The following is a 16,223-nucleotide window of genomic DNA, read 5'->3' as shown; positions in this document are numbered from 1 at the left end:
GCTGTTATTTTGAGGACTGATTCTAAATCCTTTCCCCTAAATAGTAAATCTGCCAGATCTTGTTGTCTCCAATGACAGAATACATTCCTCAGGAATTAGATTCTGTGTAAAAATTCTAGGACCTTTTGAAAACTAATCTTGTCCATTTCTGTCGGTGTATTGTCATAGTGAAAAGTGGCAAAATATGAGTTCAGTTTGGTATACTGTGTGAAGTGGGATATTGTGTAAGATGGTTGTGGGGTTTTTTTCAAGAAACGATGGTTGCAGGGTTCTAGTTTTTTTTTCAAGAAATGATGGTTGCTTAGGATGGATTTGGGTCTGTTCTACTTCCAGACTAAATTTTAAGTTTATTTTAAAGTTTACACTAATGCAAAGTGAGTGTAGCAGTTCACGTAATAATGTTTTTATTTACTGGTGCTTTACAGTCAGTGGCAATCACATAAATAATGAATAATCAGGTCCATTATCTTGCCTTCCTCTTAGCTAGAAAAGCAAAACTAGGCTTTCCAAGTAATTCTGTTTTTTCATACTGGAAAGAAAAACTGTAAAAAAACCAGCCTGATCGATAAAATTGCTTTGCCTAAGAATGGATGAGCAAACAGTTGAGAGCTTATGTGTAAGGACTAGAGAGCAGTCCAACATGGGTGACGTTCTGCTGGGTGTCTGCTCCAGATCTCCTCCTCAGGTGAGGTTATTCTGAGACAACTGGAAAAAGCTTCACGTTAACAGGCTCTGCTCCTTATGGGAAACTTGCTGGAAGTGCAACAGAATGGAATGTATCTAATCTAGAGCTTAACCAATGCAGGAGATTCTGGAGAGCATTGACGATAACATCTGAACAGAGGTGGCTGAGGAGCTGACAAAGGGCACGGTGCTGCATTCGGTACTGACAAAGAGGAAAAAAATGCTTAGAAAACGTAGATCTGTGTCTGCATGCATATACATGTACACTTATGTGTGCACACACAGAGAGAAGTTATGCTTTTCTTGGCTTTGTGTGTAGTTGAGACTAGGTAATTTGTGTGTAATTAGGCTAAGCTGAGGTTCCCTAGGATATTGTTCAAAAAGTTTTGGCTGCTATTTGTATTTATCAGCTCTTCTCCTTTAATAAAGCTTTCATCAACACAAAATGTAAAGCCTATAAGAACAGTCAAAAAAGTGACATTTTATCTCAAATTCTATTCAAGCTCATTTTCTCTGTGTTCTGTAGACCAGTATTCGAGACTGATTTTGAGGACTGGAGATATTTTGCCTTGTGTAGCTTTAGTGAAACAAGGGACCAGTCTGTCACTGTCAGAGAAAGTGAGTTAAGACCTTTAGAAGTTTGGCAGGATTTTTATATGGGCACTGTTTTATTTATGGAATAATGAGTGAAATGTCATGAGAATTAGAAGTCTTGAAGCAGAGACCTTTTGAATAAAGACGACATCACTGTCAACAGCTGTTAAAGCCAGGATGTCAATGGAAATCTTAGTCTTTCATTGGTCGTGAATGAAAAGAATTTTTGGGAGACTTGAAATGGAAGTAACAGTTTTTAATGTTAGTCTGTCTTGTGAAAGTGTCTGTGTGTATGTGATCAAAATGCCAGGATATGTCTGCAGATCTCTGGAGGCTTTTATGTGCCATGCGACCTAATGTCCCAGTAGAGTCTTTTGACAAAAATTATAAGCCTAAAATATCAGGTTTGGGTTAAATAGACTTTTTTTTTTTTTTCTGGAAAGACATAGAGCAAGGAAATGTACAAAGCAACTAGAAATTTCTTGAAAGCAATAATCGCAATTGTGATAGGATGTAGTAGTGTTATTTATTTATCTTACATTCATGAACATGTAAGTAGGGATACATTTTTAGGCTGGTTTTAGGAAGGCTACAGCAACAAAAAGAATAAACCTGTATTATTTATAGTATTATTTATTTACAGGTTTCACCAATTACATGCGGAGTCCGTCAGGGGACATATTCAACCCAGAACACTACCAAGTGAATCAGGACATGAGTTATCCTTTGAGTCACTATTTCATTACCTCTTCACATAATACCTACCTCATGGGAGATCAACTGATGTCCCAGTCCAGGGTGGACATGTATGCATGGGTGCTACAATCTGGCTGTCGTTGCGTAGAAGGTAAAGATCAAAAAAAGAATCATCAGTAAGCTCCACAGTTTTGTTTCTCCTCTGTAAAGGAAGACTCATTACTTCTGCAGAAGACGTGGTAATTGGCTAGAGGAAAAAGCCTAGTAAAATAGTGTCTTCCTTTCATAAAGAACAACAAAATAATGTTACCATATAATGGATGAATTTCTTGAGCTTGGAAATTAGGCAGGCATTTGAAGAGCAGTGGTGTTGGTACTGAGGAAAAAAAAATGTAAAAATATTTTTGCAGGGAGGACACTAACGTTCAGTGGAATGTATTGGTGTATATGCTTTCTAGCCGAGTGTATGGCAGCCAAGCGGGGAAATGTGGCGGGGCTCCTGGTGAGGGAAGTAGGGTTCTGTTACGTGAAGTGCTGACGGCCTCTGCAGTGACCAGGAAGCCTTTATGTGAAATCCCTTCTGATGTTCGTAGTGCCTTTCTGAGACAGTACCTGTTTCATAATCATTTTTAATAATATCCTGACCATCAAAGCATTTTCACAATTTTTCAAAAGGCCCTTATTGTAGTTTGCTCAGGTCAGATTGTGGGCATGCCAATGGGTGCTTCGGAGGAGTAAAACGTTTTGTGGCAATATGTTTGTAAACATATTAATTAATAAGGTTAGGCAAAATCCAAAGAAGGCTAGAGATGCCTATGTCTCAGCTTTGCATGTGGTGTGAGAAGCTTGGTGAAGATTCTCCACTTTCCTTTTCAGGTTCAGCTGTAGTGTAATGAAGGTAATGCTATGCTAGGTCATCTCTCTTCCTGTCATAATACTCTTCAGCACTTGTCAAAGGAGATCTTTTTTGCTTTCTCAAACAATGGGACCAGTCATCTGTACACAGTAGAATGTCAAGGCCAGGAAGTTTCTTCAGAGGAAGGACATTCAGCACAGTGAGGAGGAAGACAAAGATGAAGGGTGGGGATGAACCTATACCCTGCTTTGTTGGGTACATGTCTGGCTGGGTTGCTGAAGGGAATTGCAGGGTCTCATAGTCTTCCACAGATGGTGGCCCCAGATGTTACTTGTCTGATGGTTGTTGTTGTTTCTCTTCTACAGTTGACTGCTGGGATGGGCCGGATGGTGAACCAATTGTCCACCATGGATACACTTTGACTTCCAAAATTCTCTTCAAAGATGTGATTGAAACTATCAACAAATATGCCTTTATCAAGAATGAGTATGTATACACTCTGCCAACTTTTGAGTCTCGGGACCATAAAGTGGAGTGTTTCCGAGCATCCTTGTAAAGGCAGTCAGTGAAAATCTAACCTGGTTCTACATATGCCAGACAGAATTCTGAGTTGTTTTCTGTGGGAAGAAAGCCTTCAGAAAGAAACAGCAAGGCAAAACTGACTGAGTAGGAGCATTCTGCACATAGTTGTGGGGTTGTCTTTATCCCATTCACAGAAGACAAGAGGATCAACATGTTTTGACAGTGAATGTTTTTAGCGAATAGCTGGCAGTTTAACCACATATCTCTGGATGTACTGCTCTGTTGCTAGCTAGAAAAGTTTTCATGGAAGAACTAACACAACAGGTTTATTACTTGGTTTTTGGAAGTGCGAAGTTAAAGACAAAGCCCCTTTGGGGATCTTTTCAGTTCTTGGAACCTTTATTTATTAGTGGGGCTTGTACTAGATGACCTTTAAGGGTCCTTCCAGCTCAAACTGTTTTATGATTCTATGATTTACTTCTACCTGTGAGAGTACTAAAGGGCTGAAGTACTGATTGGAGAGGAGAAATGAAGGCACTGGCTATTTTGGTTTTCCTTATGAATGTCTTGCTAGAATCTCTTCGATAGGAAGTGGAGGTCAGGGCTCAGTAGTGAAGGAAGGCGAAAAGCATGCTCTGGTGAAAAATGCATCAAATCAGATTGCAGAAGTTTAACTATCATGTGGCTGTCAAAAAGTTGACCATTGAGTTTGCAGTGAGTAGTGGGGGTATCAGTCCTGTGCCCACACTGATTTATTTAACCCCTAGGGGTTTCATTGGGTTTCAGTAATAACCCTTATCTTCTTAATGCCATAAAAGCTAAATTTGCAGTTGATGATACTTGCTTATGTCTCTGACAGGTACCCTGTTATCTTGTCAATTGAGAACCATTGCAGTGTCGTTCAGCAGAAAAAGATGGCTCAGTATCTTACAGAAATTCTGGGAGACAAGCTGGATCTGTCTTGTGTGCACAATGATGATTCTACCACGCTCCCTTCTCCAGCAAGTCTTAAAGGAAAGATACTAGTTAAGGTAAAAACCTCCTTTGTTTGTTCCATCCCTCTTTTTGTTTGTGATTTCTATCTAGTTATCGCTTATACCCTAACAAATCATTTTACAAAAAGCAGTCTTTAAGAACCTGGTACTTAAGGTTCTGAACAAATGTCTTCTCAATCAATAAGAACCTGGTTGCATGCTTTGAATAATTTATTTATTTATTTATACTAATGTGTGATAGCAAGAGCTGCACGCTAACCTACCTGTGTAATCATTTTATCTTCTAGGGGAAGAAACTTCCAGCCAACATCAGTGATGATGCAGAGGAAGGTGAAGTTTCTGATGAGGACAGTGCTGATGAGATTGATGATGACTGCAAACTAATGAATGGAGATGTAAGTTAAGTGACCATTTGAATGTAAATATAGGTTCAGTTTTCCCATGCCTGCGAGAAGAAACCTTGTATGAGTTCTCTGGAATGTGAACGTGGTCTAATCTTTGGGATTCATCACAAGTCTTGTAGGTTCTAAGCCTTCATGGGCACAGATTTGACAGAAGTGCATACTAGGCAGCACCACTTCTAGTGGTTATGTTTCATGTTTGGAATTTTGGTCTTTGAATATTTTAAATAGTAGTATCTCATGATTCTTTATTGTACCATGGTATTCTTCCCCCCCAATGCTGAAGAAGAAAAGAAGAAAAATTCTACTTATGACAAATTGTCGTCATTGTTGCAGAGCACCCTTTTGGTTTGCTGAATGCTAGGTTTAGTTGATTTTTACTGTAAGGATGTGCTAAAATGGAGAATCTCTGCTTGCTTCAACCTGAACATCTCTTATTTCTTCATCCTTTTTAAAAGCTAATTTTTTTTGTCACTTTAATCTTCCGGCAAGTGACATTGCACCTTACAGAAACAATATAAAATACACAGCAAAATCCTTTCATAACATAAACTAGGTTGCCTTGGAGAGAGATTGCATTTTCAGTCCTCTCTCCCTCAGGCTATTTCCTAATTTTGTATTATAGATTTGATCTTCTCCATCTAAAACTAAAAGAGAAACTTCTTTATGAATAAGTCCACCAAAGGGGGAAAATAATTTGTTTAGTTTTTTAAATTATTATGGTTTAGTATTTTAAATTATTATGTTTCAGTATTTTAAAGCTGAGATCTGTGGTGTTTTAACACTTCATATTTTTTACTCTTTCTTCTTACACAATGCATGTTTTCAAAGTGGAAGGTATTGTAAAGCCAGTGGTGACACAGTTCAGTTCAGCAGGCTTTCCACCTAAATAAGATCAGACCCGTATCAAGGCATGAATGACCATTTTGAACAAGGAGAAAATGAGTTGAAAGCCAAACCAAAAACTTTTAAAACCTGCTTAGTGGCTACCTGTGCAGCTGACTGTACAGGGAAACTAGAACTATGCAAACTGAACAAAATGAGAATTGCACTTTTCTTGACTTTGAAACTTCACTGTGATCAAGAAAGTTCTCTCAGCTTGTTTTCCTTTGTTTTCTAATTCTTCTGTCTGTATCCCAGGCATGGCAGACTGTTTCCAATATCCAAAGGAAACAAGGCAGGTGGTTTGACAACCCTGCTGAAATCAGGGGCGCTGTGGCACTTAAGATCCTGATTTTGCAAGTTTTCCAAATAATTTCTAGGCTTAAAGATGGTTTGTTTCAAGAGGATCCTAATGCAGATGCTTGAACAGGCAGAAATGTTAGCGGGTCTCTCATTGCTGGAAATTACTTTTGCCATGGTTCTTTTTGACTTCGCCCACACATACGCTATTTATAAAGAGATGTCAAATAATGTTTATTTTTCTTCCATTAAATGGATGGAGAAATGAATGCCAGTAAGAAAGGTGTCATTATTCATAATAAAATTAGGTAATAACATGTTATGGCTGAGTGTATTATCTTCACTAAAGGCTCAGTAGGCATCGCTTTGCTGACCTCATTGTCTCTGTTACTAACGGTACACTTTGCTATGAGGTTTACTGATGCTTTAAATCTGAGATTTGCTACATCTGGTTTGCTTTTCAAGCCAAATTTTGAAGAGCTCAGAAAATCATAACTTGTTTCATGACAAATTTAACTGGGAATTCTTAAGGCCTACTGAGAAAACACAATCTGTCACCTCTTAAAAGACCTGGGATTGTGAGTTTATGCCTAATGGATGAAAAAGAAAACTCTGTATTTCTATTTTTGTTTCCTCTAATTCCTCGCATGGGCTATGATGTGCACAGACGGAGATAACAGTTCTCTCACATTTTGCCCTTGAACTGCTGAAATCAAGATTCAAAAGCTTCTCCCATTCCATCCAACAGAATCTTGCAACTATTGTAGCTGCAGAGTCAACCTTGACATAGCACGTGAATGCTGTCCATCATCCCCAATGTGTGAGAGAAATACTGTATACTCAGAGTTTCCACACGTATCCATTACTGTTAAATTTCCATGATGAATGGCTTATTGGGCAGCACAATGGAATAGATCAGATTTTTTTACTAAATATGTACTGCGAAACATAGCATATGTTAATCCAGTTCAGTATGGGGAGTCATCTCAGTAATAACTACTTCTATGTTAGCATATCCTTGGCTTGTAACAGGCATTACATCTGGGTAGTTCTGCTAACAGGCAGTCTTGGTTTAATTAGAACTGTTTTAATTAGTTTTATTCTCTCATCACGTCAGACAATCTGTTTATACTTTAGATCTAACATCTACTTCAGGGCCTCATGTGCTTCCATACCTTACATGAAGTTTGATACCGAGCTGCAGATGATGGCTTCACATTGTGCAAATGAAGAACCTCTTCTTTTTTTTCCGTGTTTCCCCCCGCCCCGGCCCCCCGTCACTGCTTAGTTTAATGATTCTGTTTTGTTTGTAGGCATCTACTAATAGGAAAAGAGTGGAGAATATAGCAAAGAAAAAACTTGACTCACTGATAAAAGAATCCAAAATCCGTGACTGTGAAGATCCAAACAATTTTACAGTTACCACTCTACCATCATCAGGAAAGGCTGGTCTAAAATCAGACAGTAAGAAGGTGAATATGTTTTACTGTACTTTTCCCTAGATCCGATTGTTGTTTTGTTTGTCTCTATAGCTACATACTACTGTTATTTTATAACAATAATGCTTGTCCTTTCAAAGGTGTGTGTCTAAAGTTGGGCTTTTAAATCTGTTTTGAGACTCCCCAGTAGAGATAGCTCAGTTTACCTGAGGTGTCTGCAACTATCGTAGTACTAATGAAACTAAAGAATGCTCAGCACTTCCCTTAAAACAAGAATTTTGCAGAGTCTATTTGCCATTAGGTCCCTGTCCCCTGTCTAGGTTAACTAGAATAATACAACTCAAGAGTAATCAGATTGCCAAAACGTTCACCTGGGATGTGGGAGATCAGGTTTGTGTCCTCAGTCAGACTAAGGTGGAACTGGGATTTTGAAGCTGTGTTTTTCATTTTTGAATGACTACCTTGACCACCACATATTTGGCTATTTCATTATCTAAGAAAACACATTCCCTTCTGTAATATTTTCTGTAATATTTTGTCATGACATCTTATTAATACCTCATGTTGCTTATATAAAAGCTATATTATAAGTAAGAATAAATTTCGCATTTATGTCCATTTAGTAGAAGCTTCTGTTTAATTTGCTGATAATGAGATTTTAACTTTAGCTGGTTTTATGATTCGTGCTTGATGCAGAGGGACAGTCTGTTACTGCAGATGAATAATGAGATGTGACAGTCCTTCAAAATATAAACTGAAATGCTAACCACTTCTTTCTCCAAAGTCCGATGACTTTCTCCTGTGACTTCGGAGAAACAGGTGTTTTAGCAATTCCATTTGTTGTCTTTAATAGCTTACTGAATAAATCAGAGGTTATTGACTTCAGATTCATAGCTGAATTCATTCAGTTAATGATGATGCCAGGTGAACATCACTGTCAGATACACAAAGCTTTTTTTCTTGCTCACACAGCAATTGGAGCATGAAATATACACCTGAAATGACTTTTCAACAGAAATAATTTTATTTTCCATTATAAAAAGTGCATATGAAAGTTGGGCTTTTCTTCCTCGGTTCTCTATGTTCTATGCATTTACATTTGTACTTTTAATTTTATATGTAACAATGTACTCAGCCCACAGACTTCATGAACTTGAAGCATTGTCATTTTAGAATTTGTAATAAGCCAGAAAAAGCTAAGGAAGATTGTTGCATGCAAATGAAAAACATTGGAGATCTGCCAATAATGAGCAGGTGTACTAACGAGGGATTAAAACTCGATGAGAACTGAAAATCAGCTTCCCAAAACTTCCTATGGTATGAGTTTTGCATGCACTTTTCAGCCTAAGGATTTACATAATGTATCGCACCGTTTTCCTTGTAAGATCCACTATGAGGCCAAGACTTCGGGAATCCTTTTGCATAGGTGTTAACCAGAATAGGCTGTGTTTTATTAATCTAGGAAACAATGAAACTGTAAGGTCATGTTAAAAACCAGTGGCACCAATGAGTATGTACATTTTTAGGGATTAACGAGAATTGTGTGTGTTTCTTACCATGAAGTATCCTAGTAAAACTGGGCAATTGGCAGAAATAAGTCCTGTTAAACTATGCTTTTCAAATACTAAGCTACAAACCAGTCTGTACCACATACAATGAATGTATGTGGTATGGGGGCATTCAAACTTTGCCTGGATGAAAATAAAGTTGGGGTTAGGTTTTTGTGTGATTTCTGCCTGCTCTGAAAGTTCCCATGGACAACAATGATAGCATTTATTGCTGGGATACAAGGCCTGGTACTCAGCTTGTGTTTTGCTTTGGTGTTTTTTTAAAAAAAAAAAAAGTCTGCATTGGTCTGGTCCAGTTATGTCGACACTTTAGGGAGGATTGCTTCCCAAGCTAATTCTGATTACATTCAAATATGCTGTCTGTAGCACTCTATTTGGTCTGCCACATTATTCTTTATTTGGTCTCTTTAGAGTAAACTTGAGGATGATGTGGAATCTGGGGAAGACTTCAGTACCAATAAAAGGCACAGTCGGTCATTGATGGGCAGTTTTTCTAAACGCAAGGTGAGCCACTCGGTACATTAGGTCTACCCTAAGTATTCTTGGATAGGTTTTTCCTTTGCACATGGTGGTGGAGAGGTGGATCATAACTGCGTTGTCCGGCAGAGGCTTGCTGTCAGACTGTTCACTGAATAGGTAGGCTGGATAACTGGTTATAATTGTGCATAACACATATTTTCAGTTTACATCAAGGTCTAAAAGTATCCAGGATCTAATCTGAAAAACATAAAAATTCATTTGCACCTTTTATCTGAGGATTTGTGATTCCTTTATAAAAAGGCTCTGACCTTGGGCCAAGTCTTCCCCATGTGCATGCATATCCTCCTGCAGTACTGTTACAAAAGCTGTCATTTACCATTTTCTGTAAGTAACGTACTCATTGGCATAACAAAGCATAATTATATCCAGCTGCTGAAACACTGATCAGATGGCTATGATGTTACGGTTTTATTTCCTTGCGGCACAGAAAAAAGGAAGCAAATTGAAAAAGGCGACAAGTCTGGAAGAGGGTGAAGACGATTCGGATTCTCAAGGAAATTTAGCCAGGAGCTCTGTACATTACAGCAGGTTTGTTGACAAGTAGTTTGGCAATTTTGTTTCTAAAAAAGACACCTACATAAATGTACCCAATAAATAGATCTGCTTCAGGTCTAGAAGCCAATTTGTGGAAGGCTGCAGGCACGTGACAGGAATCTGCTGTAAGGGTAGGTCTGATGTCTGCCACAAGATCATCAGAATGACCTCTTGGTGCCATTCAGACTAATTAGCAAAGTACAGTGGACCTTGTATGTGTTTTGAGCTCTTACCATCTCATCCAGCTGACATACAGGCCATATGACTGGTGGCCCAGTGAATCCATTAAGGTGGATTTGTAGTGTATCTGGTCCCAGTTGGTTGTTTTTTTTTATTGTTTCATAATTTGCCAACTGAAGTTGCATACACATCCAGGTGATGATTTTGATCTTTCTTTTGAAATTGCCTCTTCAAAAATCCTGACGTCAAAGATCCTTTGCAGAATGGTTGTGTAAGCTTCAGGCTTCAAAAGTAAGAAATCAGATCAAGCAGTTCTCTAGGATACTTTGGAGCTTTCTTTGGGAGGTTAGTAGATATGGTGTTAGTTGTCGCTTAACCTGAAGCAAATGAGGAGGATCAGCGCATTACTTTCTAACTGTTTCTTTGGGATTTAAAAAGTTTTTTTGTTAGCACTTGACTTGAGAAGTAAATATATATGTTAATAGATACTGCACCTTTTGGTCAAAGCAATTTAGAGTCCTTCCCACCACATCTTAGAAGGTGAATACTTATGTCTGCCATTAACATGTAAGAACAGGACTTACTCTGTATACTTTCATGCTGTTGGTTCTATGACTTCTGTGCTTTGACAATGAAGCTCTATGTGGCATAAAACTATTAAGTATCTCCTTCGTGGAAGAAAACCTTCTTAGATTTCTTTACCCTGATTTATTTTTAAATATGAAAGATAAAATTTACCCCTTAATCCATGCGAAATTATTTTTTTTTTTATTTTCTTAGGATAAACCGACAGAAGAAAACAATGAAGCTGTCCAGGGCACTCTCTGACCTGGTGAAATACACCAAGTCTGTTGGCATCCATGATGTTGAAACGGAAAGTAGGTTGAACTAAAAGTCTGCTGAAAATAATTGCTGTACAGAGAATTCATTCAGAATCCACCAAGTGAGTCTAGAGTTGTGTGACATTTTCCATAAAGGAGAAACAGTTACTACAGGTAGTAAGTAGTGCACATGTATTCTTTGCTAGCTTGTATGAAAGCTGCAAACAACAAGCTACACAACACTTACATCCTGGGAAATAACAAGGGACTTAGTTATGCTCTTGGGCAGAATGGTCTGAAGAGCATTTCAAGCTTAAAGTTTAGATTTTTAAGTCAAATCTGGTGAAATATCAGCACTAATTTCTAGAATATTTCAGTCCTGTTTCTAAGTTTTCTGCATCTTATTTTAACAGGAATCAAGTGTTCGTAAAAGGTGTCAGAAAGAAAGAATTGCTTGCCAGAAAACATACTTTCCTTGAGCAAATTAAAAAAATCGTACAGTATTTTTTTAAAACTTCTTAATGAAGATTCAGGTCATTCATTATATTCATTTTCCCAACCATAACTCCTCCGATAAGCACAATGATTTTGCTGTAATATAAGGAAAGCACAGTTCTCTCGGAGTGGGATGTATTCAAATGATGCTTGACAGTTATAAGGAACTAGTGCTATGTAGTTTTGAATGCTTTACCTAGATAATAAATAAATAAATAAGGAGAATTACCTCTTCCTTTCTTCTTTGTAGTCTCTTCCAGCTGGCAGGTTTCATCTTTCAGTGAAACAAAAGCCCACCAGATATTGCAGCAAAAGCCAGCACAGTATCTACGTTTCAACCAGCATCAGTTGTCCCGCATCTACCCATCTTCTTATCGTGTGGACTCTAGCAACTACAATCCCCAGCCATTCTGGAATGCAGGCTGCCAACTTGGTGAGCAGAAAGAAAACTTGTTTATTTTTGTTTAATTTTGGGAGGGAGGTTTTAATAGGAGCTCCGGAATCACCCCTTAAAATACTATGAGTTCTCTGCTCATCCAGCTTTACTGACAGTTGAGTCCTCCTCGGTACTCTCTCTGTTGCTACCTAGATAAATTACCTCAAACATGTGTCTTACGTGCAAATGGAAATAAATGAATGTCATGGTTTGGGCTGAACTTATCAAATGCAAGAGGACTTCAGAGTTCAGACTCTTTTATAGAGCTTCTCTCCCTTGAAGCTCTGATTTATATGATATAAGAGAATTCTTTTTAATAAAACACTTGAGTTTTTGGATCCAAGAAGTCAAATGTGAAAAAGTATTTAGTGTCCTTCCTTTAACTTGGTTCTACAAAGAAGAATGTTGTTAATGTACTCAGTAAGTAATATCACCTTTTTTTTTTTTTTTTTTAAAATAGTTGCACTAAACTACCAGTCAGAGGGAAGAATGCTGCAACTGAACCGGGCCAAATTTAGTGCCAATGGGAATTGTGGTTATGTCCTCAAACCAAACTGCATGTGTCAAGGTAAGCAAATTGAGCAAAATAAGTGGGTCACTTATTGCGTGAGAAGAGTGGGTTTGGATCCTAATTATTGTTTGTTTAAAAATGCATTTCTGATGCTAGAAGCAAATAAGCCAGAAGGTGTCTATAACTAAAGTCATCCCCAAAATTGCACTTACTTCACATTATGCATCTTCCCATTCTTACAGGTGTGTTTAATCCAAATTCTGAAGACCCACTGCCTGGTCAATTGAAGAAACAGCTGGTTCTAAGAATTATCAGTGGTCAACAACTCCCAAAACCACGTGATTCCATGTTGGGAGACAGAGGAGAGGTATGGGGCAATTGGTGATTTTTCTTGTGTGTTGGAGAAGGTTTATTTCCATACTGGCTGGGCTAAGGATGAGGATTTAACTTCCTGCAATTACAGCTCAGGAGACATAGAACATGAATAAATTAGGTCATATAAATTAGGTAGAACTCATATGTCCCTTTTGTTTTGACCATTGCCTTGTCCATTGTGCCATGATGATTTTCTAGATGCTGAGACTTTTAACAGATGATTCTTGTTGGGATTGTTTTAATGTTGCTGCTTTAGAATATATTCATCGTACATGTCCGTTTTGAATGTATTTTAAAGCTTTTACTCAAATATCCACTAAATTAGAAAGCGTTCATATGAAGACCAGTGTTTAAAGTTCATTTTAGAACAGAGAAGTGATCACAAATGCATAAAACGTGATTATTCTAAATTATGCTTTTAGATAATTTAGACAGAGATCTCTCATCAGCATAATAATCCGTTACAGAAAGGCTCAGGACCAATAATTATTAAGACTATAATATACAATGCTCACATTGTCAAAGCTATGTGCTTGAATTTCATCTTTGTCTCTTTTTCTTTTCAATATTTGTTACTTTCTGTTTTCCAGATTATAGATCCATTTGTTGAAGTAGAAGTTATAGGCTTACCTGTTGATTGCTTCAAAGAACAAACTAGAGTAGTTGATGATAACGGTAAGATTATGTGGGTTTTAGGGTTTTTTTATGACTGAAACATCCTCTTCAGGCAAGTTTTGTTCATAAAGATCCAAGTAGATGAAATTTGGTGCCTGTTAGGGCAAAGCACTGAAAAATTGATTTAAGTGTTCTTGATGTTAATCAGGCTTGGGTCTTGAATTCTTCAACTGAGTTGGTATAATGTTGTGAAGGTCTTGGTGTAAGACAGGTCATTTGTCTGACTTCTCACTGTGTGTGAGAGAAGGATATTTGGAGCTTGCTGTGTTCAAAAGAAGGTCAGGTTGTCCTGCTGAAAGCGTGGACAACTTTAAGTAGGATCCAACTATGTTTCTTGCAAATTCTTGTGCTGTTGTGTCTCCTACTGAAGTGAGTGGGAGTGTTGGATTTTCGAAGAACAATGATCTAAACTATTAGGAAAACGAGAATAACATTGCAGTTTAAGCATTCCTTATGTAGGCAGTCTTCTTTCTTCTTGCATCTTGTGAATGAAATATCTAAAAGCTGATTCCTTCATTCCGAGGTTTTAACCCAATGTGGGAGGAAACGTTGGTGTTCACAGTACACATGCCAGAGATTGCACTGATTCGGTTTCTTGTGTGGGATCATGATCCAATTGGGCGTGATTTTATTGGACAGAGAACAATAGCTTTCAGCAGTATGATGCCAGGTAAGACAGAAATGGTGAAATCCCAAATCTTTTGGCTGGGACTTTTTTTCTGTGATAACTGAAGCTGCAAATGCTGGATTAATGTGTGTGCATGGGTCTGCTGCAGAAATTTCTAGCTAGAACAAGAGACTGGGAGTTCGGGCCCTGAGTTCTCTACTTTGGTCTGCTACTGATTTATATGATGATGAAGGCTAAATCAATTAACTCTGGGACTAGATTTTCAAAAAATGGGTTAAGCAGGATGGTTAAGTATTGTGGACTTGGAAGACTACCATACAGAATCTTTACTCCTGTTACCTAATACAGCTTTTGCCTCCGTTTTCTTCACACCTGTTTTTGAAAGACATTAGAGTTTTGATTGGTTTTATTACTGTCAGCAGTAGTTTAATATAGAATAGGTAATTTCCTATTCTAATGATGGGATCCAGGTTATTAAATGCCATTTTCTGTCAGTTTCCGATTTCTGTTTTCAATTCAGTCATCTTTCACTTTAAAGCTTCTTCTGTATATATTTTTCTTTTCTGTCAAACTAAAGAAAAAAGTTTGTGTTTAAGGTTGAAAACAAACACTCGGTCTCAATAAAATGAACTTGGTTGAAATGTGTGCAGTATTAATAATGGACTGTAAGTCCCCAAGATAGGATGTAGTCAAGCTTAAGTCAGGGATTGACAGCAGTAATAATGGACACGGGACAGAAACAGGACGTGGCTTTTTTATAAAATAAAGGGGATTAGAAGAAATAGCAGTGAAGTTTGTGAGTGGTGTGACTCTCAGATCACTGACTGTGGCTAGGTGATGTGCAAGCCTGGATGCTTGCTGTGGGGAGAAGCTGGGAAAAAAAGGGGTTAATTTATTTTGCTGTTTATGAAAGGAAAGCCTCTAGATGCTCTTCCTGTCATCTGTTTCCGCTCCTTCTCAGCTTTGTTCTCTCTGTTTCAGGTTACCGACACGTGTACCTGGAAGGTATAGAAGAGGCATCCATTTTTGTTCACGTGGCTATTAATGACATCTGTGGTAAGGTGAGTGCCTTCAGTGTAAGATAGTACAGCTTGCGTATGTAAATGGACTGGTGGGATTTCGTATCACACGAGGGAAGCAAAGTATCTTACAGTGCCTTGAGAATCTCAAAACCAGTTTATATTCACTCGCAATGGCGGGCTGGTTTCGGTAGTCGCAAGCTGTAGTATTGGCATCGTGACAGCAGGAGGCGGCGTTGAATAGGCTGGGAATTCTGAGCTCCTTTTCTTGCGGTGCTGTTCATGTAAGAGGAAATAAAATCATTCTTAAAAAGGAACACAGCTTTTTAAATTGCTAGATCTTAATAAAAACTTTTATGGGGTGAAACAGAGATAAATCCCAGGAAAGCTTCATTTTGTATTTATAGGAAGAAGGGCTGTTTCTGCAAAGACATTTTAGCTTAGTTCCTGCTTTTTTTTATTTGATGTCTAATGCAAAACCTTTAGGCAGATACAGCTTCATCCTGACAGGGAAAAGGAGTCTTGCCTGAAACTCCCTGTGGTGGCATTATGAATCTGTTTAAATTTTGCTCTACCGAGCAAGAGCCGTTAGAAGCTTTAGGTGAAAGAGAGGTGGTTGATGTTGGGCCATGCAGAACACAGCAGATGAGCAGTGTTTAATTTTGGCATGTAGGGCCTGTCACAGAGAAAAGGCTGGCGCCCAGATCATGGTAAAAAGGCCATTTAGTCCCAGGCTTCAATGAAAAGTGATGGCAGGCTAAGATCTTTCCTGACTTTATTTTTGGTTTTTTATAGGATGTAAGTCATGCCTGTTTGACTGTGGGTAGGGATGTGATTGTCTCAGTTACCTTACAGACACTTGCTGGACACATGTGTTGGCACTGCTTCAAACAGCTTTAAATTTTGTTATGAACTTCTGTGGAGTTCCTGTGTTCAGATCTATTGCTCTTTCTTGAATAGTTCTGTCAAACTCTCCATGCTTGTAACAAGAAAGTCAGATAGCTCAGCCTTGGGAATTGAATTGATCTGATTAGTGATGGTATCCCTCATCTGTGTGCATTAATGAAAGCAG

At 38.2% G+C, this 16,223-nt stretch overlaps 1 protein-coding gene across 1 annotated transcript in view; it reads left to right on the top strand.

The window, feature by feature from the left end:
* PLCH2 (phospholipase C eta 2) overlaps positions 1 to 16,223 on the top strand; it is a 100,911-nt gene that overhangs the window by 71,981 nt on the left and 12,707 nt on the right. Inside the window, exons 9-22 of the mRNA XM_063353727.1 lie at positions 1,922 to 2,125; positions 3,196 to 3,316; positions 4,212 to 4,383; positions 4,635 to 4,742; positions 7,244 to 7,402; positions 9,349 to 9,441; positions 9,905 to 10,005; positions 10,972 to 11,069; positions 11,758 to 11,940; positions 12,404 to 12,511; positions 12,697 to 12,821; positions 13,420 to 13,504; positions 14,028 to 14,174; positions 15,114 to 15,193. Coding sequence (XP_063209797.1) covers positions 1,922 to 2,125; positions 3,196 to 3,316; positions 4,212 to 4,383; positions 4,635 to 4,742; positions 7,244 to 7,402; positions 9,349 to 9,441; positions 9,905 to 10,005; positions 10,972 to 11,069; positions 11,758 to 11,940; positions 12,404 to 12,511; positions 12,697 to 12,821; positions 13,420 to 13,504; positions 14,028 to 14,174; positions 15,114 to 15,193 — 1,784 coding nt within the window. The remainder of the gene's footprint in view (positions 1 to 1,921; positions 2,126 to 3,195; positions 3,317 to 4,211; positions 4,384 to 4,634; positions 4,743 to 7,243; positions 7,403 to 9,348; positions 9,442 to 9,904; positions 10,006 to 10,971; positions 11,070 to 11,757; positions 11,941 to 12,403; positions 12,512 to 12,696; positions 12,822 to 13,419; positions 13,505 to 14,027; positions 14,175 to 15,113; positions 15,194 to 16,223) is intronic.

This window comes from Chroicocephalus ridibundus, chromosome 16, assembly GCF_963924245.1.
Source record: "Chroicocephalus ridibundus chromosome 16, bChrRid1.1, whole genome shotgun sequence".
NCBI lineage: Eukaryota > Metazoa > Chordata > Aves > Charadriiformes > Laridae > Chroicocephalus > Chroicocephalus ridibundus.
This window is presented reverse-complemented; position numbering and strand designations above follow the sequence as displayed.